General features: G+C 45.5%; 1 protein-coding gene across 1 annotated transcript in view; it reads right to left on the reverse strand.

Moving 5' to 3' along the window:
- edem1 (ER degradation enhancer, mannosidase alpha-like 1) overlaps positions 1-22,588 on the reverse strand; it is a 46,666-nt gene extending 24,078 nt beyond the window's left edge. The window contains exons 1-3 of the mRNA XM_072582654.1: positions 22,061-22,588; positions 13,011-13,083; positions 142-245 (exon numbers count right to left, since the gene is read on the reverse strand). Of these exons, the coding sequence (XP_072438755.1) occupies positions 142-245; positions 13,011-13,083; positions 22,061-22,542 (659 nt within the window). The 5' untranslated portion in view covers positions 22,543-22,588. The remainder of the gene's footprint in view (positions 1-141; positions 246-13,010; positions 13,084-22,060) is intronic.
- Between the last annotated feature and the right edge of the window lie 4,087 nt (positions 22,589-26,675).

The following is a 26,675-nucleotide window of genomic DNA, read 5'->3' on the forward strand; positions in this document are numbered from 1 at the left end:
TTTTTTTTAAAAAGACTTTACAGACAAGCTTGACCCTGTCTTCACATAACACAATCACATAACACAAAAACTCCTAAGAGTTGATGCTGGACAAAAACAGAAAATAAAATATCAGGTACAAAAATTAAATCTGTGGTTTACCTGATAGTTGCCTCAAAGACTTGCACGGTTGAATCTTTATTAAAAGAGACTGTGGTAGTCACCAGCTTCACTGCTCTCTTAAACTCAGAAGCATTGCCCAAAATCTACAAAGCAAAGAAAAAGGAATTTTATTTTATATAAAAGAATACATCCTCATACTATTAGGTGTAAAATCAAAATATGTCGCAAAGTGCTTCCCTAATAAACCATCAGATAGGTGGTGCAAAATAATAGTGGAATAACAGCCAAGGATATCATGACTATTTAAGTGAGAAAAGCAAGTACAAACCTGAACAAACTGAACAAAAATCCTAACAAATGTACCCATATTCAGAGGGAGCTAGAGAACGGGGAGAGGGAAAGAGAAGTATTCACCTGGAGGAACCAAATATTGGACATGGTACAAGTCAAAGTCTGGCATCAAGGACATATGTTTACACTTACTTGTTTCTAACAGTGGAAGATAACAATCTTGGGCATACTGTCAAAAGGAAAACCAACCATAGCCAGGCAATCCAAGAACAGGCCTCTATTAATCTCCAGTGAGCAGGCAAACAATGACACCAAGGGGCCTTGCTCCAAATTTCCAAACTGTGTTTTTTGGATAATCCTGCAGACATTGCACTGGACATACACGCATACAAAGTGACTGAAACTTATTAATATTTCTTTGGGTAAAAATTAGATAGCTTGCAGCTTATTGTTTTACCTTAGAAAACAATGTTCAAAATCACCTTTATCACTCTTCTGTTTTTGACAATAATGGCCAATGAACCAATTTTAAACTGTTGCATCCATTGTGCACATTGACCTTTTCCACTTTCCTTAGTTCAACCCCAGCAGTCAAATTCACAACGTTATTAATTCAATCTACTCCAAGTCATAAAATCCATTTCAATCATCTAATTGCAGACCTATAGCGCATATACCAACAAAAGCTCAGTTTGTTAAGGGAAAAACCCAACTTGTCATAGTTCTGGGAATGTTCACCGAGCTGGGAAGTTGATTTGCAGACGTTTTGTCCGCTGTCTAGGTGACATCTTCAGTGCTTTGGAGTCTCCTGTGAAGCACTGCGAGACAGTGTTGGAATTTGATTGGTTCCATTTCTGTTGCTTTGCATTGCCGTGGCAGTTATATTGGGCCTACGTCAAGGTGCATGTTGATGGAATCTGTGGCTGAGTGCCATGCTTCCAGAAATTCCCTGATTGCCCTCTGTTTAGCTTGTCTTATGACCATTGTGTTGTCCCAGTCACATTTGTGGTCCTTGTCATCTGTGTGTGGGGCTACTGAGGACAGCTGGTCATGCGTTTAGTGGCTAGGTTAGATTTCAGATTAGATTACTTAGTGTGGAAACAGGCCCTTCGGCCCAACAAGTCCACACCGACCCGTCGAAGCGCAACCCACCCAGACCCCTTCACCTAACACTACGGGCAATTTAGCATGTCCAATTCACCTAACCAGCACATTTTTGGACTGTGGGAGGAAACCGAAGCAGGCACGGGGAGAATGTGCAAACTAAACACAGACAGACAGTCGCCTGAGGCAGGAATTGAACCCAGGTCTCTAACATGGAACCCTGCAAATTATGTTAGTCTTGCACATGATGGGTATAGAGTATTTTGACCTGGTGAGTTGTTGTCCGAGAGTGGCTGTCGGTATATGGGCTGTCATGAATCCAAGTGGTCGGAGATGTCTGGCTGTCAGTTCCGAGATTTTTTTTGTGTTAAGGTATCGGGGCTACTGAGTTAGATCATGGCATGTCCTCATCGCGTTGTCTGTCTGTTACCATGTCCTGAAACAAACTCGCTACCACAGCCACATTTGCTTCCTCAGTGCCTGCCTCCATAACCAACTCATCCCACACGGACTCCGGACCACCTTTAAACCTGCAGAGTTCGGACCCGAACAGGACAAACAGTACAGACTACAGATTCAAAAACACCAGCAACGGTTCTCCTTCGAGATCCTCCGCTCCACGCTTGCAGCAATGCACCGGCACCTAACCTCTCTACAGTCAGCCCTGCCTCAGCTGAGGGCCACACTCTCTCAGAATTGCAAAGGACCCACTCTGTACTACATCCTCAAGAGAATTCATACTCTCAACAAACAGTATTTCAATTCCATCTCAAACATCAAAAACTGTAAGTACAACAAACTTTTATCCACCCACCTCCATAACCAGCGCTCCTCAAACATTCCAGAAGACTCCCCCAGCCTCTGGAACTACCTAGACTCCATTAGCAATGCGGCTGGTACAGCTGCTACCCCCACGCTGATCTATGATGTCACTTCCGACCCATCATAGCCACTCCCACAGTCACTTTTGCCCCTCACAATTCCTCATACATCAAACGTGACATCATTTCCGCCCCTCACATCATCACTGATGTCACACGCTCAGTGACTTCCACCACCCCTACTGCCATGTCTGCTACCACTTCCGCTCCCACCGCCACTCACCTGCATTTTGCTGACACGCCCCCCCCCACAGATCCCACTGTCACCATTCCCGGCCCCCAGAGCCCTGAGGGGAGCACCACCCCTGCTCATGACTCCACCCCCATTCCCTCCACCATCACACCCACTCCAGTGACTGGCTCCGCCCCCACTCCCAGCTCTACTCCCACAGCAGATCCCAGCTCTGCTGAGTTTTCACCATCCCTCCAGACCTTCCCCTCGCTGAGGACAAACAATCAGTCCTCAGCAAAGGACTAATCTTGATCCCCCTCCGTCTACGCATCAATGAATTTAATACACGCCATGACGTTGAACATTTCTTCTGCTGCCTCAGCTTCTCCAGGAGGTTGATTATTGTCTCTCTGGCTAGAGTTTTGTCAACTGAAGTGAGCAATACTGTTATGTCAAATGAGATCATTGCCTTGCCCTTGTCTATGTTTATGCTCTTGATGTTATCTCTCAATTCTTTTGATGTTTATACGGACTGCAGATAAGATGCAGACTGCACTGCACATCCACTAATAAGATGTTTTAGTTTTTGGTGAAGTTCTTTTGCCAGTTTATGAGATGGCGTTCCCGGGAGTGCCACAACAGGTCTAAGTGGTATATCTGGCTTGTGTACTTTAGGTAATCTGTAAAATCTTGGAGTTGCTGCTTTCTGGTTTCATTGTAGGTCAATCCTGACTCATATCTCGGCCACTACAATGAACAACCGGAACTGGCAAATGCAAGCAGCAGGAACAGAACCAAATAAATTCCAGAACAGACAGTACAGCACCGCTTCACAGGGAGGCTCCAAAACACTGAAGATGTCACCCGGACAGGGGACCCAATGTCTGCAAATCGACTTCCCAGTTCGGCGATCATACCCAGAACACGGCAACCAGCACCCGAGCGACAAGTCTTTACACAAACCTTGAAAACCCAACTTGCTAACAATTCGTAATCAATGAAACAGGGTTTCCAGCTAATGTGGTTGACACCTTGAGTAATTCTATTTTCCCAAAAACATTATCCATTAAATTCTATAAAGTTGTGTTGAACAGCCATGTACATTACAAAACAACTATTTTCCAATATTACATTTAAAATAACAACATCCATTACATCAAACATACAGTCCAAGGGATTTTTCAATTTCCAGCCCACAGCCTACACCAGCTGAAGGGCCTAGACATTGGTCTCTCCTCTTTCCCTATGTGCAGTTCTCCCAAGCTTCGAATGCATCCCACAGCACATCATCTTAGACTTTGGAAAGTCCAGTATCGGGATATGGACAGCTGTTAACTGGAAGGCCAAAGTAAATCATTTAACAAGTTGATGAGTACTCCAACCGTCTTGGCAGTGCTACCCACTGGCCACGAATGAAATGAAATGTTTACTATAGAACCAAGTTCCTGCTAAGGGTGGACCTTTATGCCAAATCATTGCAGCCACAAATTTTGCATATTCAGCTGTGATAGAAACGTAGGCGTAATTACACAGGAGCACAAACGATCAGGCTTTCATCACTATGATTAGACCCTCTGATCTAGCTGACTTCAAAAGAGTCATACTGTATTTGTAACAACTCAGCTAGAAATTTCTGTTGACACCCAAGCTGACTGCAAAAACAAGATAGTAATTTTAATCAAGTCAAATAGGAAAGAAACTGCTCAGTCTAATCAGGAATTGTAAAGTGGCATTCAAACAAAAAGAAAAGTGTGGATAAGGTAGCCATCGTTTATCTCCAAACTGCCCCAGCACAACAACTAAATGACAATTTAAAATAATTACAATTAAGTATCGGTCTTCATCTACATTCCTGAACAAACTCGCATTTTTGTGCAACAGGAATTAACTTCAATGCTGCAAAATTCAAACAACACTGAAAATTCATTGTTTCGATCTAACAAGTCAAAAAGTACCCTCTAATACTGTCACATTTTTCTGTTGCAAGTATTAGTATTTGATTCATGTCAACATTTCAGAACTAGTGTTTAGTTCTGGAAAGATTATTTGGCAATGGAAAAATATTTAAACTATTTGGCTTTTATGAATATCACATGAACTAAAAGGTAGTTCAGGAAGTTACTCATGTTTGGAAAGTAGTATCAGAATAGAGATGGAGCTATAAAAACAGGTGAGATTACCATACTGAAGGCTTAGTGCCTGAGGAGCTTGTAGAAATGGTAGTCCAGAGGAGGTAGGAGCTAAATTAGTTTAAACTCTAAAGGTCCAGTTAAAGATGGCACAGGATTGGCTACATTATATGTTGAGCTTAGGAAGGCTCTCTGGCTTCAATTTGCCAAGGTGCGTGTTTGATACAAGAAATTAGGTGCAGTTTGGAGTTGAAAGAGTACTGAAGCACAAGTAGTTTCAGATAGCACAAGTGCTGTGGTAGCAAACCCCAAGTAGGGCTGAGGAAAATTCCCACAGAATGGTGGCTCTGTCCCAAAAAAGATTATCAATGTTAAGGAAGCCCTTAGACCATAGCGTTCAATACAGCTGGGAGTGACGTGTACGAAGCCCACAAGCAATGTTTGCTTGATCTAGTTGTGAAAGATTCGAACTTTTTGAAGTTCAGTATCAACTCTACAAAGTTAGCTGTCTGGTAAAAGAGGAAGTTTTGTTACGCTTTCTGGGGAATTCCATCTCGGAAGAGACTGAATGGGGATGATAAAAGCAGTCATTGAGGTAGGTGAACTCCAAGGACAGGTCTTCATAAGCGAACAATGGGAATTTATTGCAAATAAGACAGTTTTAATGGGTTTTTGAAGAACAGTCTTGATCTAGCATGAGTGCTATATGTCTTGTCTGAATCACCCATATAATCAAGTGAGTTTTCCACCATAGTTTCTTTATTAAACTCATTTTAATCCTGAATATTAGTGTCCTAAATCGTACATAGTGCGTGTAGTTCAGAAACACCTTAGTTAATTGATGTATGTAGTCATTTTTGCTAATAGTTGTTCCATTCTACATTTAAACAAAAATTTAACATTCAAAAATTAAAATTATTGCTTTTCCACACATTCCATTATTTTAAAAAATAACACTAAGTCAGCCCTGTCTTTGTCTCGTAGTCTTGAAATTTAGGATAACTGGGAACTCTGAACTACTCAAATCACAAAACCACAAATATTTGTACTATTAAACAATAAAATTCTGTGAATTAATCCTAAAGCTTTTTTTTAATTTGTGAAGAACTTTGAACAACCAGCATCTTGTTTAAATCAGGCATGCTAAACCAACATTTTTACTAGAAAGCCAAAAGAGCTTTATCAGAGGAAAAACATAATCCTTTTATTAATATTCCAGTTCCTAAAATCAATACTTCCAAGAATCCTTTAACTGCTCAAATCATTGCAAACTTCCTTCAAAAAATATAGGGCGCTGGGAAGTGCTAATCAATGTGAGAGGATGTTACAGATGTTAGAACTGCAGAGACAAACCTCAACAAGAACCTGTACTTTTACAACCTGAAGCTTCATTAATGTATATTTGTTCAAGGGATGGGGCCATCACTGGCTCAGCCAGCACTTATCGCTTATTCCTAATTAAGCAGTACATTGCTAAGATCTGAAGTCACATGTCAACCAGGCTTCAGATTTCTCTCTCTAAATGACATTTAACTTGATAAAGGATATATCATAGAATCCCTACAGTGCACACAAGCCATTCAGCCCACTAGATCCGCAACAACTTGGGAGTGCATCCCATCTACCCCACATTTGCCATAGTTAACCCACCAAGCTCAACACATCCCTGGATACTATGGGGCAATTTAGCACGGGTAATCCACCTAACCTGCATATCTTTGCACTGTGAGAAGTAAGCCACACAGACAAAGAGTGAACATGCACACTTCACAGACAGCCAAGTCTGAAAGTGAACCTGGGTCCTTGACATTGAGGTAGCCGTGCTAAACACTGACCTCCGTGACATCTTTTCTGGCCCCTTTTTCTCAACAGCCAGTTGGGAATGTCACAACCATGTTCTTGCCTGCAAGAATTAATTTTTTTTAAAATCAACTACTCATGTTCTTAACTGACCTTGATGTAATTTTGACAAGTAGAGATAGTTGATAAATTATCTATTTTCCCATTCTATACAAGCAAAGCTGGAGACACCCTGCTCTCAATTGTACATTCAATTTGAACGCTAAACTTTTCTATTGCCACAATATTAAACGTATTGCTTCATCAAGATCAGACTCCAATCAATGTTGATTACCCACTGCTGCATAAAAATAAGCACTGCACTCTACACCGTTTGCAGATGTCAAATGTAGTACAGCTAACATTGGAGAAGATTCACTCCACTCCACCTGTGCGACACTACCAACTAGAGAAGCTCCAGCTGAATTATCACTGCATGCGAAGTTTTATTCCACACTGATGCAGTGTTATCTTATTTTTCTCAACACATGCATAACGTATTGAAGTTGCTTTTATCATTAGATCTTTACAGAATCGACTCAGAGCTTGACATACTTCCAACTTCTGAATCAGACACTTGCCCAGGAGTGCTCGGTACTTTTTACTAATGTGTAAAACTTGAATTACTTCACAGCACACCGGAGAAACGCAGGGGCTGTTCTCTGAAAATAAGAAATTAGATTACATCATGCATCTAACCCAATTACTTAAAAACTCCATCTTGCTGGTGGCTCAATCACAACTCTCAACAGGCACCAGTCTGTTTCAAGACAGCAGCATCATGCTGACTTCTGACCAGTGTCAAGACAACAACCAAACACGGCTGCAGATGTAAAAGCAGCCACCATATGGAAAGAAATATCCATGGAATGCCATTCCTAAAAGTGTAACAGGGAACTTGAAGCAACACTTCTAATAGAGTCATAAAGTCATAGAGATGTACAGCATGGAAACAGACGCTGTGGTCCAACCCGTCCATGCCGACCAGATATCCCAACACAATCTAGTCCCACCTGCCACATCTGGCCCATCCCTCTCCAAACCCTTCCTATTCATATACCCATCCAAAACCTTTATAAATGTTGCAGTTGTACCAGCCTCCACCACTTCCTCTGGCAGCTCATTCCATGCATGTACCACCCTCTGCATGAAAACGCTGCCCCTTAGTCCCTTGTATATCTTTCCCCTCTCACCCTAAACCTATGCCCTCTAGTTCTGGACTCCCCAACCCCAGGGAAAAGACTTTGTCTATTTATCCTATCCATGCATCTCATGATTTTATAAACCTCTGTAAGGACACCCCTCAGCCCCTGAGGCTCCAGGGAAAACAGCCCCAGCCTGTTCATCCTCTCCCTATAGCTCAAATCCTCCAACCCTGGCAAATCTTTTCTGAACCCTTTCAAGTTTCACAACATCTTTCCGATAGGAAGGAGACCAGAATTGCACGCAACATTCGAACAGTGGCCTAACCAATGTCCTGGACAGCTGCAACGTGACCTCCCAACTCCTGCACTCAATTAAAGAAAACATACCAAACACCTTTTTCATTATCCTATCTACCTGTGACTCCACTTTCAAGGAGCTATGAACCTGCACTCCAAGGTCTCTTTGTTCAGCAACACTCCCTAGGTCCTTACCATTAAGTGTATCAGTCCTGCTAAGATTTGCTTTCCCAAAATGCAGCGCCTCACGTTTATCTGAATTAAACTCCATCTGCCACTTCTCTGGCCCATCTGATCAAGATCCTGTTGTAATCTGAGGTAACCTTCTTCGCTGTCCACTACACCTCCAATTTTGGTGTCATCTGCAAACATACTAACTGTACCTCTTATGCTCACCTTTGTCGAACGCCTTACTGAAGCCCATGTAGATCACATCCACCGCTCTGCCCTCATCAATCCTCTTTGTTACTTCTTCAAAAAACTCAATCAAGTTTGTGAGACATGACTTCCCACGCACAAAGCCATGTTAACTATCCCGAATCAGTCCTTGCCTTTCCAAATACATGTACATCTTGTCCCTCAGGATTCCTTCCAACAACTTGCACACCATTGATGTCAGGCTCACTGGTCTATAGTTCCCTGGCTCGTCCTTACTACCCTTCATAAAGAGTGACACCACGTTAGCCAACCTCCAATCTTCCGACACCTCACCTGTGACTATCGATGATACAAATATCTCACCAAGAGGCCCAGCAATCACTTCTCTAGCTTCCTAGTGTTCTCGGGTACACCTGATCAGGTCCTGGGGATTTGTCCGCCTTTATGCGTTTCATGACATTCAGCACTTCCTCCTCTGTAATATGGACATTTTGCAAGGTGTCACCATCTATTTCCCTACAATCTATATCTTCCATATTCTTTTCCAAAGTACGTACTGATGCAACATACTAGTTTAGGTTTCTGCGGCTCCACACAATAGCCTCCTTGCTGATCTTTGAGGGGTCCTACTCTCTCCCTAGTTATCCTTTTGTCCTTAATGTATTAGTCAAAACCCTTCGGATTCTCCTTAATTCTATTTGCCAAAGCCGTCTCATGTCCCCTTTTTGGCCTCCTGATTTCCCTCTTATGTATACTCAATCTATCCTGTCAATACCTTAGATATGCTTCCTCCTTTTTCTTAACCAAACCCTCAATTACTTTAGTCATCCAGCATTCCCTATACCTACCTTTCACCCTAACAGGAATGTACTTTCGCTGGATTCTCGTTATCTCATTTCTGAAGGCTTCCCATTTTCCAGCCGTCCCTTTACATGTGATCAGCTGCCTCCAATCAGCTTTTCAAAATTCTTGCCTAATACCATCAAAATTGACCTTTCTCCAATTTAGAACTTCAACTTTTAGATCTGGTCTATCCTTTTCCATCACTATTTTAAATCTAATAGAATTATGGTTGCTGGCCCCAAAGTGCTCCCCCACTGCCACCTCAGTCACCTGCCCTGCCTTATTTCCCAAGAGTAGGTCAAGTTTTGCACCTTCTCTAGTAGGTACATCCACATAATGAATTAGGAAGTTTTCTTGTACACACTTAAATTCCTCTCCATCTAAACCCTTAATACTATGTCAGTCCCAGTCTATGTTTGGAAAATTAAAATCCCCTACCATAACCACCCTATGATTTTTTACAGATCTCCTTACAAGCTTGTTTCTCAATTTCCCTCTGATTATTTGGGGGTCTATAATACAACCCCAATAAGGCAATCATCTCTTTCTTATTTCTCCGTTTCACCCAAACACCTTCCCTGGATATATTTGCAGGAATATCCTCCCTCAGCACAGCTGTAATCAAAAACACCACTCCCCTTCCTCTTTTGCCTCCCTTTCTATCCTTCCTGTAGCATTTGTATTCAGGAACATTAAGCTGTCAGTCCTGCCCATCCCTGAGCCATGTTGCGGTAATTGCTATGACATCCCAGTCCCATGTTCCTAACCATGTCCTGAGTTCATCTGCCTTCCCTGTTAGGCCCCTTGCATTGAAATAAATGCAGTTTAATTTATTAGTCCTACCTTGACCCTGCCTGCCCTGACTCTTTGACTCACTTCTGTTCTCAACTGTACCAGTCTCAGATTGATCTCTTTCCTCACTATTTCCCTGGGCTCCACAATAAACTCCTGCACTAGCTGCCTACCTCTCTTACCTTTCCTGGAGTTAACCCATCTATGTGACTGTATCTGTGACTTTCCCCTCTTCCTATAACTGCCATTCATCACATACTGCTGCTGTTGCAAATTCCTCATTGCTTCTGTCTCTCCAACCAATTCATTCAATCTGATAAGATTCGCAACCAACAGCATTTATTGCAGATATAATCCACAGTAACCCTTAAACTCTCTTTAAACTCCCACATCTGACAAGAAGTACATATCACTCTACTAAAAGCCATTTATGCTCCTTCACAATCTACAGACCCAGCAAATAACACTGTCTTATTCCTCTACAAAACACTGGCCAGGTTAAATTAATAGTTATGGCTTACATTTTAATTTGAATCAAGAAACATATCTCCAAATACATATAATCAAGAACCCACTCTACTCACTACTGCAGACTTTCTGTAGGTCACTTAAAAACAATACACTTCTCTGCTTCTGTGCTGTGATCTTCGCCCAAACAGTTCCTCCAAGATCAGCTGTGATTTTCACTGTTAATTTTCCCAGACGCACTATGTCCAGCGATACATGAATTCAAAACAGCAAAGGCAGTAACTGTGCAGGTTCACTGCTGTGTCAGTTTCTTTCTCTCCCTCTCCTGCACTGACCTCACCATGTGCTTCCTTTGTCTGTTCTTCTGCCTTTTAAAACTGCTGTCGTTGGACTTTTTTTTGCCAAAAGTTCCAAAACAACACAACAGCATATAAAACAGTAACTGCTGCTCCTGGAATTCGAGGAAATCACCTCCAACACCTAAAATACTTCAATAAAGGAGCAGCTGATACAGTCAGAAAATTTTCCCGCCTTCATCTTAGAATGCCCAGAATCCTCATTCATAAAGACGCAAGTCAGAACAGCCTGGACTATAATCTCAAGACTACAAAGATAACAAGGGGCTGCTGACCCTTGCTCGATAGCAAGCCAATCCCTGGGGATGTGTCCCAATCTGCAGCTATAGCACACAAAGACAGGGGTAAAAGCCTGTTTTAGCTTTAATGGAATGTGCTAATGGCAGTGAGGTTCTTGCACGAGCCAGCGGATGGAGTATCTGTGCATACCACCCTGGATAGTAGTCTGTTGCTAGACTTGCAAAGGGATTACATGTAGCCAAGATCTGAAACTACAGCCAATGAGGCAACAGGGCAATTAAATTGTCACCTTGATACCTCATGATACAGCATGTATGCCACAGTGTCAACTCGTAACAAGCTTCTCAAAGCAGACGGGTTTCATTGTCTCTGCTTCAATAAGGCAAGGGTGGGGAGGAAAGGGGTTGTGGGAGAACGTCAGGTAAGCATTAAGTCAGACCTGCATACTCAGACAGCATTCACTGCCAAACGTCTGCAAGGATTTATGATTGCATTAGAAGTTAAAAAGTTATCACAGTCTCACCAAACTATAAGACTGCTTCGTTAATTGATGCAAACAGTGAGAATACATTCTACATCACAAACCAGGCACCCAGCCCACGAACTAACTGAGCTAACCAAACCCTACAACAGCTTGATAAACAGCAGTAAGTTGCACAGTAGAAAATTAGATCAGCTTCTACTCTGGCTTCATTATCAAAAAGGTGGCTTAAGCTTAATCACTGTTTGGCCCATCTAATTTGGACCTTCTTGGGGAAAAAGATTTATCTGCCCAAAAACTTCTGGAACAGGACTTAAAACAAGAAACATCACAAACTGGGACTTTACCTCATCATGAGTAGACTAATTTTTGTGCCATAAATAAGAAACTAAATAGTGCCTCAATGTCAATGTTGTCGCTGGGATCTCATAACAGTCTGGTCCAAATTAGCATCTCCTTCGCCAATGGAATTTAACAACAGAGAAAGAATGGACTGAAAGAAGAGAAGCAGAAAGGGAAGGCAAAACGGAACAAAAAAGCAGCCTAACAACCAGGTGTTGTTAAAAATTATCATATTGATCAAGAGGACATTAATAAGTAAACGGAAGGGCAACTTGTGAAATGCATGAACATTCTTTGTCATGCACTTTAACCGAAAGTTTTCTGAAATAAATCTAATTGGCATTTGAGTCACAAAACAGCCTTGCATCTTAAATACAAGAACTTAAGACCCGCAAGGAACATAGCAAAATCTAACATAAAAATACAGGCAAATAATGGTAAAACCAGGAGCAAATCACCAGTTAAGATGACAAGCACAGATGCATTCACTCCTTGTCCACACTTCCAAGTTTGACTGAATAAGCAGCCTGTTAATTGTGTGATTTATAACATGAGTTACCAACCTTTAAATGAGACCTTTCTTATTAAGTGCAAATCCAGCAATTACATGACATTTTACACAGTTAAGAATCAATGGAAGTCAACAGGGTTGTGATCCAAATCATGCAACATTTCACAGGGAGTAGGAACTTGATTTCTCTCTCCTTCACTTGTTAGTAAATCACCCAGTAAAATCATGCTATTGGCATGAACGCACAAGTATTTTGCATCAAGTTCAGGTTCACTGTAAATTGTAAACACCTGTTTCATGTTTCATTTGTGCAAAATTTCACAATCCAAGCAATCTTGATTGTTGTTTGCATAAAATGACCATGTTAAAATCACCAGAAATACTTAGAACTCGATCTTCCTTGGTGAAGGAAATAAAAAGAATCTTAATGAATTTTAGAGGATTAACACCCAAAGTACATACGTTCAAGTTACTTCATAGCTCAAACACAGATGAACATTTTTATTCAAAATAAGCTTTAAGGCTCCAAACAAATGCCTTGGGAAAACAAGAAATTTACTCAACTGAAATTAACAGAATAAAAAGATTGCAAAGTCCCACTGAGAAACGTAGTTATGTCACTAAACATCTGTTACTCACCGCTAATGTATCAAGTGCATCGATCAGAGTTAAAGAATAGTTCCCAAGGACATCATTAATGTTTATGTTTGAACTAGAAGGAAAACAAAATCAATTAACAGTTCCAAAAGCAAGATTTACCCCAAGTAATTCATGATTGGGATATTAACAGAGTTTTTCACCTATAACAAGAAAACTGTCAAAGCTTTTCCTTATGGAGGGAATGTCATTGATGATGTGGCTGCCTAAAGAACTGGGGGGGGGGACTCGTGATGCAATGGTAGGGTGCCTCTGAGCCAGAAAGCCTGGATTCAATCCCCACTTGCTCCAGAGGTGTGCAGCAGCATTTTTAAACATGACTAGAATTCCTGACTTCACATGACTAATCAGTCATGGCCCAGTCACATACAGCTTTGATGCACTCTTGCTATCACCTCTGGAATTCAGCTCTTTTATCCATGTTTGAAACAAGGCTGTAATGAGGTGAGAAACTGAATGGCAAATCAGGTGGGAATCAGTGCAAAAACTGCTGGAGCTCAGGAGGTCTGGTAACATCTGTAGAGAGAAAGCAGAACTGATGGTAGCTAGGAAAAGGTTGGCACTTATGCCAAAGATGTTGGGGTGGTAGAGTAATCAGTAAACGGAGATCAAACCCACAAAACAGCAACGGAGCAGACAAAGGATTGGGTAGTGGTTAGCCTTCTGCAGAGTTGGTTCCCTCTGGAACACCTCGGTCCACTCCTCCGCCACTCCCAACTTCCCTCAGCACCTTCCCATGCAACCACAGAAGGTGTAACACCAGCCCATTTATTTTGACCCTCACCTCAGTATTCAAGGCTCCAGACACACCTTCCAGGTGAAGCAGTGATTTACCTTTACTTCACTCAATATAGTTTGCTGTATTTGTTGCTCACAACGTGGTTTCCTCTACACTGGGAAATGAAACACTGACTGGGTGGCAACTTTGCAGAACACCCATGTTCTCTCAGCAAAAGTGACAGTTATCCCAATGCCTGCCACTTAATTCACCATGCTCCCCAGTCAACATCTGCCTCAGGCTTGCTGCAACGCACCAACGAAACAAACTGGAAGAAAAGCATCTCATTTTCCACTTGGAGACCCTACAGCCTTCGTGATTTTCATAACTTTAGAGCCTGAGCACCTTCTACCATGTCCTCCTCCAACTCCTACACACCAGGCTTTGTTGTCACATGGGCTGCTACCCAACCAACTCACTGTCAGATACAAATAGTCCCCATCAACAACTACTGATTCTCCCAGGCTGACTATTACCCACTCTTTTTCGGCCCAACTGCTGTTGTCTCGTTCGCTTTCTCTCTCTGGGCTCCGTATTGATGTATTGTTCACCGGCCTTTCGCCCCATTTTCGGTACATACACCAATCTTTCCCTAGCTACAATCAGTCCTGAAAGGTCACTGTACTCCAAACATTAACTCTGTTTTCTCTCCACAGATGCTGTCAGACTTGCTGAGCTTCTCCAGCAATTTCTATTTTTGCTTTGGATTCCCAGCACTGACAGCTCTTCGTTTCAATTCATTTTGCTGAGAATCACTGTGCAGGTAATTGCTAAGCAGGCATTGTTTAAGAGCACTGTTGATTACCTTTTCTAACAGTTTATTGATAGAGATTAGACTGATCGTGCAATAATTGGCTAGTTTTGATTTGGCCTGCAGTGAGCACGCACTCCTCCTCCATTCCAATAACTCATACACCTTCCCTTGCAAGAGCCCAAAGAGGTGCAGGTTAGATGGATTGGCCATGTTACATTGCCTATATAGTGTCCAAAGCTGTGCAGGCTAGATGGATCAGCAATGGGATATCTATGTTTACAGCCACAGGTTATGGAAATGGGTCTGGGTGGGCTGCTGTTCAGAGGGTCAGTGTGGATTCGATAGGCAGAATGGCCTGCTTCCGCACTGTAGGGATTCTACGATTCTGGATATACTGAGGCTATCTTTTACATTGCTAGGTAGATACCAGTGTTGTAGCTGTACTGGAACAGCTTGGCTCAACGTGTACCAAGTTCTGGACTACAAGTCTTCATAATGAGAAAGATTTGTTTCCTGTTCTGCAAACTGAGTGGAACTGGACTAAGTTTAGCTATTTGAATACTGCTTTCAAAACCTAAACGTTACCAGCATTAGCACAAATACTTGACAGGGGAGATGGGGCACTTTTTCAAGAGACTGCTGGTACTAGACCTCCAGTTGTCATCAAACTGAGAAGACTGAAGTCTGGAAGGTGGAGCTCAGCTGCACAAGTGTTGTTGACTAACAGCCAGCTTGAAAGGACAAGGGTATAGTTTTGCTCCAATTTCTTATATCTTTAGAGATGGCACGCACCTGCATAAAACCACAATTGATGATAAAAATCTAACAAATAGTTTTTCTTTCTAAGCGTCGTTGGTGCACACATCTGAAAAGCTACTCCAAAGCTACAATGAAGTCAAAGGCTAACTCTTATTTCTGCAGATCATTTAAACAGTCCAGTAGGGATTTTCATTGCAGCTGTAAGTAACCAAATACATATCATAAAAAAAGTGGCAATGAACGATTCACCAAAATACATTATCTGGTGCATAGCTATATTTATACTCTGTATCCGCGTTCTACCTTTACGACATACAAATGTAGGAAAATGTTGGTAAGATGCTGCTTCATCTGGAGGCCTGGCTAATGTTCTGGGTTTAAATCCCACAAGACCAGCTGGTGGAATTTGAATTCAATTAATATATCTGAAAGATAAAGCTGGCCATTAGCAATAGTGAGTATAACAACCATCATCACTTGTTGTAAAAACCCATGTGGCTCACTAATGTCCTTGAGGGAAAGGAAATCTGCCAACCTTAACTAGTCTAGCCTGCTTTGCTGACCATCCAAAGTGGTTGATTCTTAAGAGTACCCTGAAATGGCCGGCCAAACCATTTCAAGCAAGGAAAATTAGGGATGGGCAACAAATGTTAGCCCTGTCAACGACACCCATATTCCATAAAAATACAAAGAATCACAAGAAAGCTTACATGCAGGCACAGCAAGTAATTCAAGGTAAGTGAAACGTTAATCTTCCACGGAGGAGGAGGTGGAGTATAAAAGTCACAATGCTGAGAACAGTGTACAGAGCTTTGGACTCCTTGAGGGATATAGGTGCACTGGAGTCAGTTTAGCAAAAGTTCACTTGGTTGAATCTTGGACAAGGGTTTTTTTCCAAATGAAAAGCTTAAGCAAAACTTTCAAGTCTCGAACTGGGGCAACTTTAAAAACAAGGAGCCTTCCCTTTAAACCAGGAATTACGGTGCTTTCTCCTCAGAAATTAGCATTTGGAATCCTCTTCGACAGAGAGCAGAGTGATTAAGTCAATAGGTACATCCAAGGGCAAGGTAGAAGGTTTCTGATCCTGTATGGAGACTTAATTGGGTTAGTGTAGGCACAGAGGTGAAGTTAGATCAATGAAATCAACTAAGATCCTAATGAATAGCAAAGACTACTTGAGACCTGGGCTGCAAGGAAGGAGACTGCTGGACCCTGGCCAATATATCTAATACTTCACTGATAAAGTGCTAGATGAATGGAGGACAGTTAATGTGGTTCTTTTGTTCAAGGAGGGCAGCAGGAAAGGTCACAGAGATGTACAGCATGGAAACAGACCCTTTGGTCCAACCCATTCATGCCGACTGATATCCCAACCTAATCTAACCCCATCTGCCAGCACACGGCCCATATACCTCCAAACCCTTCCTATTCATATACCCATCCATTACAGACCAGTTATTCTGACATTGGTGGTAGGCAAAGTGTTGGAAAAAATTCTGAGTTACAGGATTAATCAACATTTGGAAAATCAGGGATGGATCGAGGATAGTCAGCATAAATGTGTTACCAGGAGATCTTACCTGACAAGTCTGGGTTTTTATTTTGAAAAGGTCACTAAATACATCGAAGGTAATGTAATCGAAGGATTACATGGACTTCAGTAAGGCCTTTGAGAATGTCCCACACCAAAGACTGGTCTGAAAGACAAGAATCTATGGGATCCAAGGCAAGTTGGCAAACCAGATCCAAAACTGTCTTACAAATTGGAGGCAAAGGGTGATGGTAGAGGGTTGGTTTCATAACTGAAAGCTTATGACTAGTGGTGTACCACAGAGTTTGGTACTAGACGCCTTGCTGTTCGTGATGTGAATGGAGAACGTATAATTAGTTTGCAAGAGGAAAGTTGGTGTTGTTGATAGTGAGGAAGATGGTCTCAGGCCAGCCTGATATTAATCAGGCAGTAAAATAGGCAGAGCAATGACAGATGGAATTTAATCATATTATGTGCAAGGTAATATATTTTGGGAGGTCTCATAAGGGAAGAATATGCACAATGGATGGGAGTACTGAGGAACAAAGAGATCTTGATGCAGAAGACCATAGATTCCTGAAAGTGTCAGCACAAGTAGACAGCAGTGAAGGTAACATACAGGAATGCTTGCCTTCATTAGCTGGGACAAAACAAGAAGGCTGAATACAGTTCTGATTGTCACCCTGTGGGAAGGACGTTATTGCACTAGAGTGGGTGCAGAGGAGATTCACCATGTGTTGCCTGGAACAGAGGAATTTGAATTCAATTAAAATATGGAATTAAGAGTCTAATGATGATTGGGAAACCACTGTCAATTGTCCAAAACAAAAACATTTGGTTCACTTGATGTCCTTCAGGGAAGGAAACATCAATCCTTATCTGGTCTGGTCTGCATGTGAGTCAGGGTGGCTGACTTTTAACTGCCCTCTGGGCAATAAATGTTGGCCCTGACAGCCTTTGTCCCGTGAATGAATAAAATAAAAGATAGATATATCTCACGTGCTGCTTCAGAAGATGGCGGAGGCAAATATTGCTGCAACATTTAAGAAGCAACTGATCAGTACTTAAAATGCCAGGACATGAACCAAGTGCACATAAATGGGATTGGTGTAATTTAGTATTTGTTGGAAGGCATAAAAATGGTGAACCAAAGGGACTGTTCTGTGCTGTATGACTCTATAATTTACTCTCATATATGATCTTTCTCCGTAAATTAAAGTGGTTTATCCATGATACCAGACATAAGTGTTCCAGGTGTTCACATAAAGCCTAGAATATTCAGCCTTACTGGTTTATATTCAACAGCAACTTCCTCGACTCATTGATCAAACTCCTATTCCTTTCTCCATCATGTTTAAAGGTATTTATATTAAGCTATTTGCCTATTATATGTTAGCAATTATCATTTGCTAACTACTTTTGGCTCCTTTCAGTTAAACCAAGAAAATGTCATCTGTCAGTCATTCGCAATAACTTTGGACAGAGATAGTGGCATTTTCAGGGCAGGTTAAACAATTGCTCAATGCCAACTGAATGAAAGCAGCTGAAAACAGATTCTGCATCGCATTCAGTTTCACCAATTGAAAAATTATCAGCAGGTCAAATGCCCATATGAAAAAAATGACATGAAATTTGCTTCTTGTATGGCATGGCACAAAATTTCTCCCCATTTCAGCAGTTTAGCAAAAGACATGACTTACAATAAACTTCTATACTGCAAGTTAAATGTTAAAAAATAAGATTTTCAATTATTTAAAAATTTCAAATGTGGCAAAATTAAATTCTCTTCACATTAAAAGCTCAAACATAACAGAAAGAATTTAACATGTTCAAAATAAAGTTTATGACTAAACAATGAATGTTGTGCCCATTTGTGACATTCAATTTTGTGGGTTCCATTTCAATTTTCCACTAAAAAGGTTTTGCTGTTTAGATTTTTTTAAAAGCATAGCGACATTCCTCAATGAGAATAGATACAAGGAAGAAAGTTACAGAAAGCAGATTCACAAAGAAACAGGTACAAGGAAGTCCAAAGAAAACTAGGACTGCCTAGTTGATTTCAACTATTCAAAGCATTCCTTTTGTAATTCAGAAATGCTTAGGTTTTAGCAAAGTGGTTTGTGAAAACCCTGGTTTAAAAAAAAGGTCTGAAATACCTATATGCCAACACAAAAACCACTGCTCAAAATTTGTCCTTACTTCACCTTTGCAATTAAGTCACAACTCTTCATATACATTAAAAATGTATTGGGATCTCAGTTAACTATAATGAGTATCATTTGCATTTATCGGTTTCAATTCACACAACAAGCACCTGAAGTGTTCATGCAAATAAAAACAGTGATTATTTGCCACAAAACAGACTACCAGCATTAGCTGTTCACTAAATAGTTATATTGCCTAGCACAACACAAACAACTTGGACATTTTCTACTAATCTGCAGTTGAAATAAACTACAGCAGTGTTGAAATAATAAAAAACAAATTGGTGCGAAAGCTCTTTCTTTAACGTTGAAACTAGCGCTGGACAAGTGTGTCGGAAATATATGTCAGAAACAAATATATTAAAATAAATGCTACATGTATTTTGATTATCCCTTTCCAAAGAGAGTACAATTCAGTGAAAAGTTTCACAAAGTTAAAAGGTTGGAGTAAACTGGCACTCATTCACTCATACAGCAGTCGTGAAACCCATTCCAAAGTCCACCTAATGGACACAGAGTTGCAGAAATCACAGGGATTGATCTCCCTGGAACCTGGACTCCTCAATCACACCAAGTGCAATTTACTTTTAAAAGTATTAGGGAGAAAAAGAGCGATGCAACTGACCACCTCCCCCCCCCCTCACACTCTACCCCGCTTCAAACAATCTCCCTCATGCTCCCCGTGCCCCCCCACGCCCCTCCGTCCCCGTGCGCCCCCTTACCCCCCCGCCGTCCCCGTGCGCCCCCTTACCCCCCCCACGCCCCTCCGTGCCCGTGCCACACCCCCCACGCCCCTCCGTCCCCGTGCCACCCCCCCTTACCCCCCCAGCCCCTCCGTCCCCGTGCGCCCCCTTACCCCGCCACGCCCCTCCGTCCCCGTGCCACCTCCCCTTGCCCCCCCCACGCCCCTCCGTCCCCGTGCCACCCCCCTTGCCCCCCCCACGCCCCACCGTCCCCGTGCCACCCCCCTTACCCCCCCACGCCCCTCCGTCCCCGTGCCACCCCCCCACGCCCCTCCGTCCCCCTGCCACCCCCCCACACCCCTCCGTCCCCCTGCCACCCCCCCACGCCCCACCGTCCCCGTGCCACCCCCCCTTACCCCCCCACGCCACTCCATCCCCGTGCCACCCCCCCACGCCCCTCCGTCCCCGTGCCACCCCCCCACGCCCCACCGTCCCCGTGCCACCCCCCCACGCCCCACCGTCCCCGTGCCACCCCCCCACGCCACTCCATCCCCGTGCCACCCCCCCACGCCCCTCCATCCCCGTGCCACCCCCCCTTACCCCGCCCACACCCCACTATCCCTGTGCCACCACCCTTACCCCCCCACGCCACTCCATCCCCGTGCCACCCCCCCACGCCCCTCCGTCCCCGTGCCGCCCCCCCTTACCCCCCCCCACGCCCCTCCGTCCCCGTGCCGCCCCCCCTTACCCCCCCACGCCCCTCCATCCCCGTGCCAGCCCCCCCTACGCCCCTCCGTCCCCGTGCCAGCCCCCCCTTACCCCCCCCACGCCCCTCCGTCCCAGCCCCCCTTACCCCCCCCACGCCCCTCCGTCCCCGTGCCAGCCCCCCCTTACCCCCCCCACGCCCCTCCGTCCCCGTGCCAGCCCCCCCTTACCCCCCCGACGCCCCTCCGTCCCCGTGCCACCCCCCCTTACCCCCCCCCACGCCCCTCCGTCCCCGTGCCACCCCCCCCTTACCCCCCCCACGCCCCTCCGTCCCCGTGCCCCCCCCACGCCCCTCCGTCCCCGTGCCACCCCCCCCACGCCCCTCCGTCCCCGTGCCACCCCCCCCTTACCCCCCCCACGCCCCTCCGTCCCCGTGCCACCCCCCCCTTATCCCCCCCACGCCCCTCCGTCCCCGTGCCACCCCCCCTACCCCCCCCACGCCCCTCCGTCCCCGTGCCAGCCCCCCCTTACCCCCCCCACGCCCCTCCGTCCCCGTGCCAGCCCCCCCTTACCCCCCCCACGCCCCTCCGTCCCCGTGCCGCCCCCCCCTTACCCCCCCACGCCCCTCTGTCCCCGTGCCGCCCCCCCCTTACCCCCCCACGCCCCTCCGTCCCCCTTTACCCCCCCCACGCCCCTCCGTCCCCGTGCCGCCCCCACGCCCCTCCGTCCCCGTGCCGCCCCCCCTTACGCCCCTCCGTCCCCGTGCCGCCCCCCCTTACCCCCCCCACGCCCCTCCGTCCCCGTGCCGCCCCCCCCTTACCCCCCCACGCCCCTCCGTCCCCGTGCCGCCCCCCCCTTACCCCCCCACGCCCCTCCGTCCCCGTGCCAGCCCCCCCTACGCCCCTCCGTCCCCGTGCCAGCCCCCCCTTACCCCCCCCACGCCCCTCCGTCCCAGCCCCCCTTACCCCCCCACGCCCCTCCGTCCCCGTGCCAGCCCCCCCTTACCCCCCCCACGCCCCTCCGTCCCCGTGCCAGCCCCTCCGTCCCCATGCCGCCCCCCCTTACCCCCTCCGTCCCCGTGCCAGCCCCCCGTCCCCGTGCCAGCCCCCCCTTACCCCCCCACGCCCCTCCGTCCCCGTGCCAGCCCCCCCGTCCCCGTGCCAGCCCCCCCTTACCCCCCCCACGCCCCTCCGTCCCCGTGCCAGCCCCCCCGTCCCCGTGACAGCCCCCCCTTACCCCCCCCACGCCCCTCCGTCCCCGTGCCAGCCCCTCCGTCCCCGTGCCGCCCCCCCTTACCCCCTCCGTCCCCGTGCCAGCCCCCCCTTACCCCCCCACGCCCCTCCGTCCCCGTGCCAGCCCCCCCTTACCCCCCCACGCCCCTCCGTCCCCGTGCCAGCCCCCCCTTACCCCCCCCACGCCCCTCCGTCCCCGTGCCAGCCCCCCCTTACCCCCCCACGCCCCTCCGTCCCCGTGCCAGCCCCTCCGTCCCCGTGCCTTCCTTCCCCTCACGACCCATCTCCATGCCTTCTCAACCTCCCCCTCACAGCTCCCCTCCCCCTCACGCCCCCCTCCCCGTGCCCCCCATCCCCCGCCCCCTCCTCCTCCAGGCCGGACTCACGGGTTATCCCGGTCGGGCCCTCGGCCCCGGCAGTCGATGGGGTTTAGCTCGTCCTGGGGGAAGGCGTGCTCCATGTAGTTCTCGTAGCCGAAGTAGAACATCCGGAGGGCGGCCTCCTTCATGCGGCGGCGCTGCGGCTCGGGGAAGGCGCTGTACTTGCGGCTGTACTCGCCGAAGCCGTCCAGGAAGTTGTAGCCGGGCCCGGCGGGGCTCGAGGCCGCGGGCCGCCGCCTCCGGCACACCATCGGCTCGCCGCCCGCCGCCTCTCGCTTCGCCCAGGTCTGGTCGAACCAGGAAGGCTTACCGCTGGCCCGAGGCCGCGCCGGGGCCTCGGACTGTCGTACCATGCTCAGGCCGAGCCGGAAGGGCACCAGGTTCTGGTAAAAGCCCAGGCTGGGTCCGAAGCCGAACAGAAGCCAGAGGCTCAGGTGGAGGCCTAGCCGCAGCAGCAGGAGGCCCAACACTATCGAGCGCCATTGCATTCTCAGACTGCGGCGGCCACATCGCCTCAGCGGGCTCTCCGGCGGTGGGGCGGGGTCGACACTCAACCCCCGCCCGCCATTGGACCAGCTATCCCAACGCCCCGCTTGCCCATTGGCCTGGCCGTGTGTCAAACATAGACATCATCGCCGCCTTCCGGCCGCCCCTCACCCATTCCCTCCATTTAAAGGACAGGGGTTTGACACACCGCTCTCCCATTGGTCAGTCTGTGCATCAATCACCTACACTTACCCCGCCCGCCGCTCCAACTCCATATGGCCAATGGGGTGGCAATTCTCTCACGTGCTACCTACGTATTGGCCTGAACCCGTCTATTCTAAATAGGGGCGGGTCAGTAAGGGGAAACCCTTTGTCGTGTTGCTCGTTCATTGGTTCATTGATGTGACAATTTCAACGTTCGTGAACATATGGTGTGGAGCAGTAAGTGTTGTAGTGTGGTGAAAATCACACACCAGGTTATAGTCCAATAGGTTTACAGCATTTGGAGGCACTAGCTTTCCTAGCGTTGCTCGTCACGACATAGCTGTAGAGCAGGACTGCAACAGACAGAACTTTAGTCAAGTGCTATAAGTATCATGCAACTGAAATGATATGTTGAACAAACCTGGACTACTGTAACGTCTTTCATCTTTTAGAATGGGTTGCAGGTTTCGTTCATTAATACATAAAGCCAGAACATGTTTTAAGACTCATTCTCAAGATAGGTTAAGGTTTTATATAAAAAAAGACATTAAAGGTTCAAAATCTAGCGAATTTTGGCAAGTGTAACTAATGTAACCATTGCCTTTACAGTCACTTCCTTTAAAAACCAAGAATGCAGACTGTCAGGTCCAGAGGAACTTGTCAGACTTCAGGCCTGTTAGTTTTGCACGTACGTACTTATTTTAAGTCTGGCTGTATCCTTATCCTGAGTCAGACTGATTCTATTTCGACAAGAGAAAATGCTGGAAAATCTCAGCATGTGTAAGGAGAGAAAAGAGCTGACGTTCCGAAGGTAACTGACCCTTTGGAAATATAATGTTATAAATTCCACTGTCAAATTCTATCTATGGACTTAGGTTTGCTCGCTGAGGTGAAAGGTTCAGCTTAGCGAGCAAACCTACATCCAAAACCTCAACCTGAGCTACAAATCTTCTCAAAACTCGCTATTATACCTATGTGAACGGTCAGTCAATGAGAAGGAAGCTGAATGAACACAGCAAGCCGTTTGAGGTGTAACCCCTTCAGGAGTATGGGTAGAGATTAGGGGTGCTTCAGATAAATGGAGTGGAGAGGGGCAAAGTGGTGAAGTAGGGATAGGTGAACACAGGTAGAGGGTACAGCCTAGCAGGTCAATGGGAGGGATGAATGTGGTTGGTAGCTGAAAGGAAGGGGTAGTCAGAGGAATAGAAGCAGTGTTGATGCCGGTTTGGACTACGATAGACAGAGTTAGAAATCACACAGCACCAGGTTTATTTGGAAATACAAGCTGCTCCTTTGGCAGGTAGCTAGTGGGGCAGATTCATAGGACACAATTTACAGTAAAAGATCGAAGTGTCAGACAAGTGAATCGATGTCTTGAACAAACCTAGATTGCTGTTAAGTCTTTAACACTTAGAATGGGTTGCAGCTTCATGTCACATTTCACTTAAGGCTTTATATTAAAAAGGAGACATCTCAGCTCAGACAATGCATTAAAAGTGTGAGGTTAGAGTCTGTATGTATTCCAATCTTGAGTCAGACTAGTTCTATTTCCAAAGTAGGAATTCCAAAGACATGGATCGACTGCCTACATATTGTGCACTTTTGGAACAAAATAGTATGTCCTGCAAATATAAACCTGCAACTACAAATTCACCCAATCGACTCGTGTGTACATGCATGTGTGAGGGAGGGAGAGAGAAGTGAGGAGGGGGGGACTCGAAGGGGAGTCAGGGGGATGGGAACAGAGGTTGTTTGAAATTTGAGAACACAGTGTTGAGTCCTCAGGTTATAGTCTGCCCAGACAAAACATATGGGGTTGTTCCTCCAATTTGCAGTCTGACTTACTGTGACCAAGGATGGTCATGTTGGAAAGGGAGTGGGAGGCGGAGTTGAAATGGGTGGTAACCAGGAGGGCCCTGCTTGGCAAAACATGCCCAGAGTTTACATTGTACATCAGTGAGAACAGAAGACCACATCAGGACCACTGGATACAGTAAACTAGATTGGAGGAGAGGCAGGTGAATGTGTCTTGAGCTGTTCCAATGTTTTCCTCACACCCCATCTCTCCATCAAAATCTAACCAATAGAAAGGAACGCAGGGCAACCCCTCCAACCATCATGCTGGACTGAAATTGAACAACCAACTGGCGGCCAGCACATCTGCAATCTGTCCAACCATTGTCTGACTCACCAAAATGAGGCTGGTCCTAGCTCAGAGGCTACTGATGCTCAGACAGTGGGAGTGCTGCACAAATTGATATTTTGATCATATTGAATGCAAACCTTCAATAATAACAAGGTAAAGCAATACATTTAACTACAATTAAAACTGATGATAAAAATAAACAGAAAGATCACCCCTCCCCCATTCTTTCAGAATATCAATCGTCCCTCCCATCAACATTCAGAATCCCTATTAACTGGAAACCCAGCTGGAGCATCTACATAACTCTCCGCTTTTAAACTCAGCCCCTTTAGCAATGAAAGACAAAATTCCATTTGCCTTCCTAATTACTTGTTGTACCTGCAGACCAACCTTCTCAGATTCATGCACAAGGTCATCCAGGTCCCTCTGTTAAATCAGCATGCTGCAACTTCTTACCATTCAAGTAATAATCTATTTTAATGTTACTCCTACCAAAATGTACAACTTCACATTTACTAACATTGTATTCGATCACCAATTCCTGAGGCACACCACTAGTCACTGATTGACAGGAAGCAAGCTGTGGGGATAAATGAGTACTGTTCTGGATGGCAGTCAACCAATTCTCTATCTACACTAATACTTTCCCTAACACCATGCATCCTTATCTTATGTAGCAGCCTCACATACAGCACCCTGTCAAAGGCCTTTGGAAATCTAAGTACACCATATCTACTGGGTCCCCATTGTCTACCTTGCTTGAAATGTTTTCATCGAATTCCAAAAGATTTGTGAAGTATGACCCGCCCTTCATTAACCCATGCCGCATCTGTACAATAGGACAATTTCTGTTCAAATACCCTGCTATTTCTTCCTTGATAATAGACTCAAGCATCTTCCCCACTAGAGAGGTTAAGCTCACTGGTCTAAAAATCCCCACCTTTTGTCTACTTCCCTTTTTAAACAGTGGCGTCACATTTGCTATTTTCCAATCTGCTGAGACTGCCCCAGAATTTTGGAAAATTACCGCCAGTCCACCTGCTGTTTCTCCCACCATATCTTTTCGTACCCTGGGGTGCATTCCATCAGGGCCACGAGACTGACCGACCCTTAGCTCCATTAGCTTACCCAACACTAGCTCTTCTGTAATAATAATTGTTTTCAGGTCCTCACCTACCTTCATCTCTTTGTCGTTTACTGACACGTTATTAGTGAAGATCGATGCAAAGTACCTGATCAATGCCTCAGCCATTTCATCATATCCCATAACTAACTGCCCCTTAACATTTACTTTATTCACTCTTCATTTTTTATATTTACAGAAACATTTACTCACTCTCTTTATATTCTGTGCTAGTTTTTTTTTCTCATGTTCTATCTTACTTTTCTTTATAGCTCTTTTTGTGGCTCTGTTGACCTTTAAAGTTTTCCCAATCTTCTAGTTTCGCATGCCTTCTCTTTTGCTCGGATAGCCTGCCTTATTTCCTCAGACACCCATGACAGATTACCCCTCCTCTTACAGTCCTTCCATCTCATCAGAATATATTTTTGCTGAACACTTTGAAAAATTTCTTTGAAGGTCTTGCACTGCTCGTCAACTGTCGCACCATAAAGTCTCTGTTTCCAGTCTACTTTAGCCAGGTCCTCCCTCATTCTATCGTAGTCCCCTTTATTCAAGCATAGGACTCTGGTATTGGATTTTTATCTTCACACTCTCCATCTGTATTCTAAATTCTGCAATCACTCCTTCCAAGAGGATCCCTGACTATGAGGTCATTAATTATT

This window comes from Chiloscyllium punctatum, chromosome 12 (genome assembly GCF_047496795.1).
Source record: "Chiloscyllium punctatum isolate Juve2018m chromosome 12, sChiPun1.3, whole genome shotgun sequence".
NCBI classification, from domain to species: Eukaryota; Metazoa; Chordata; class Chondrichthyes; order Orectolobiformes; family Hemiscylliidae; genus Chiloscyllium; species Chiloscyllium punctatum.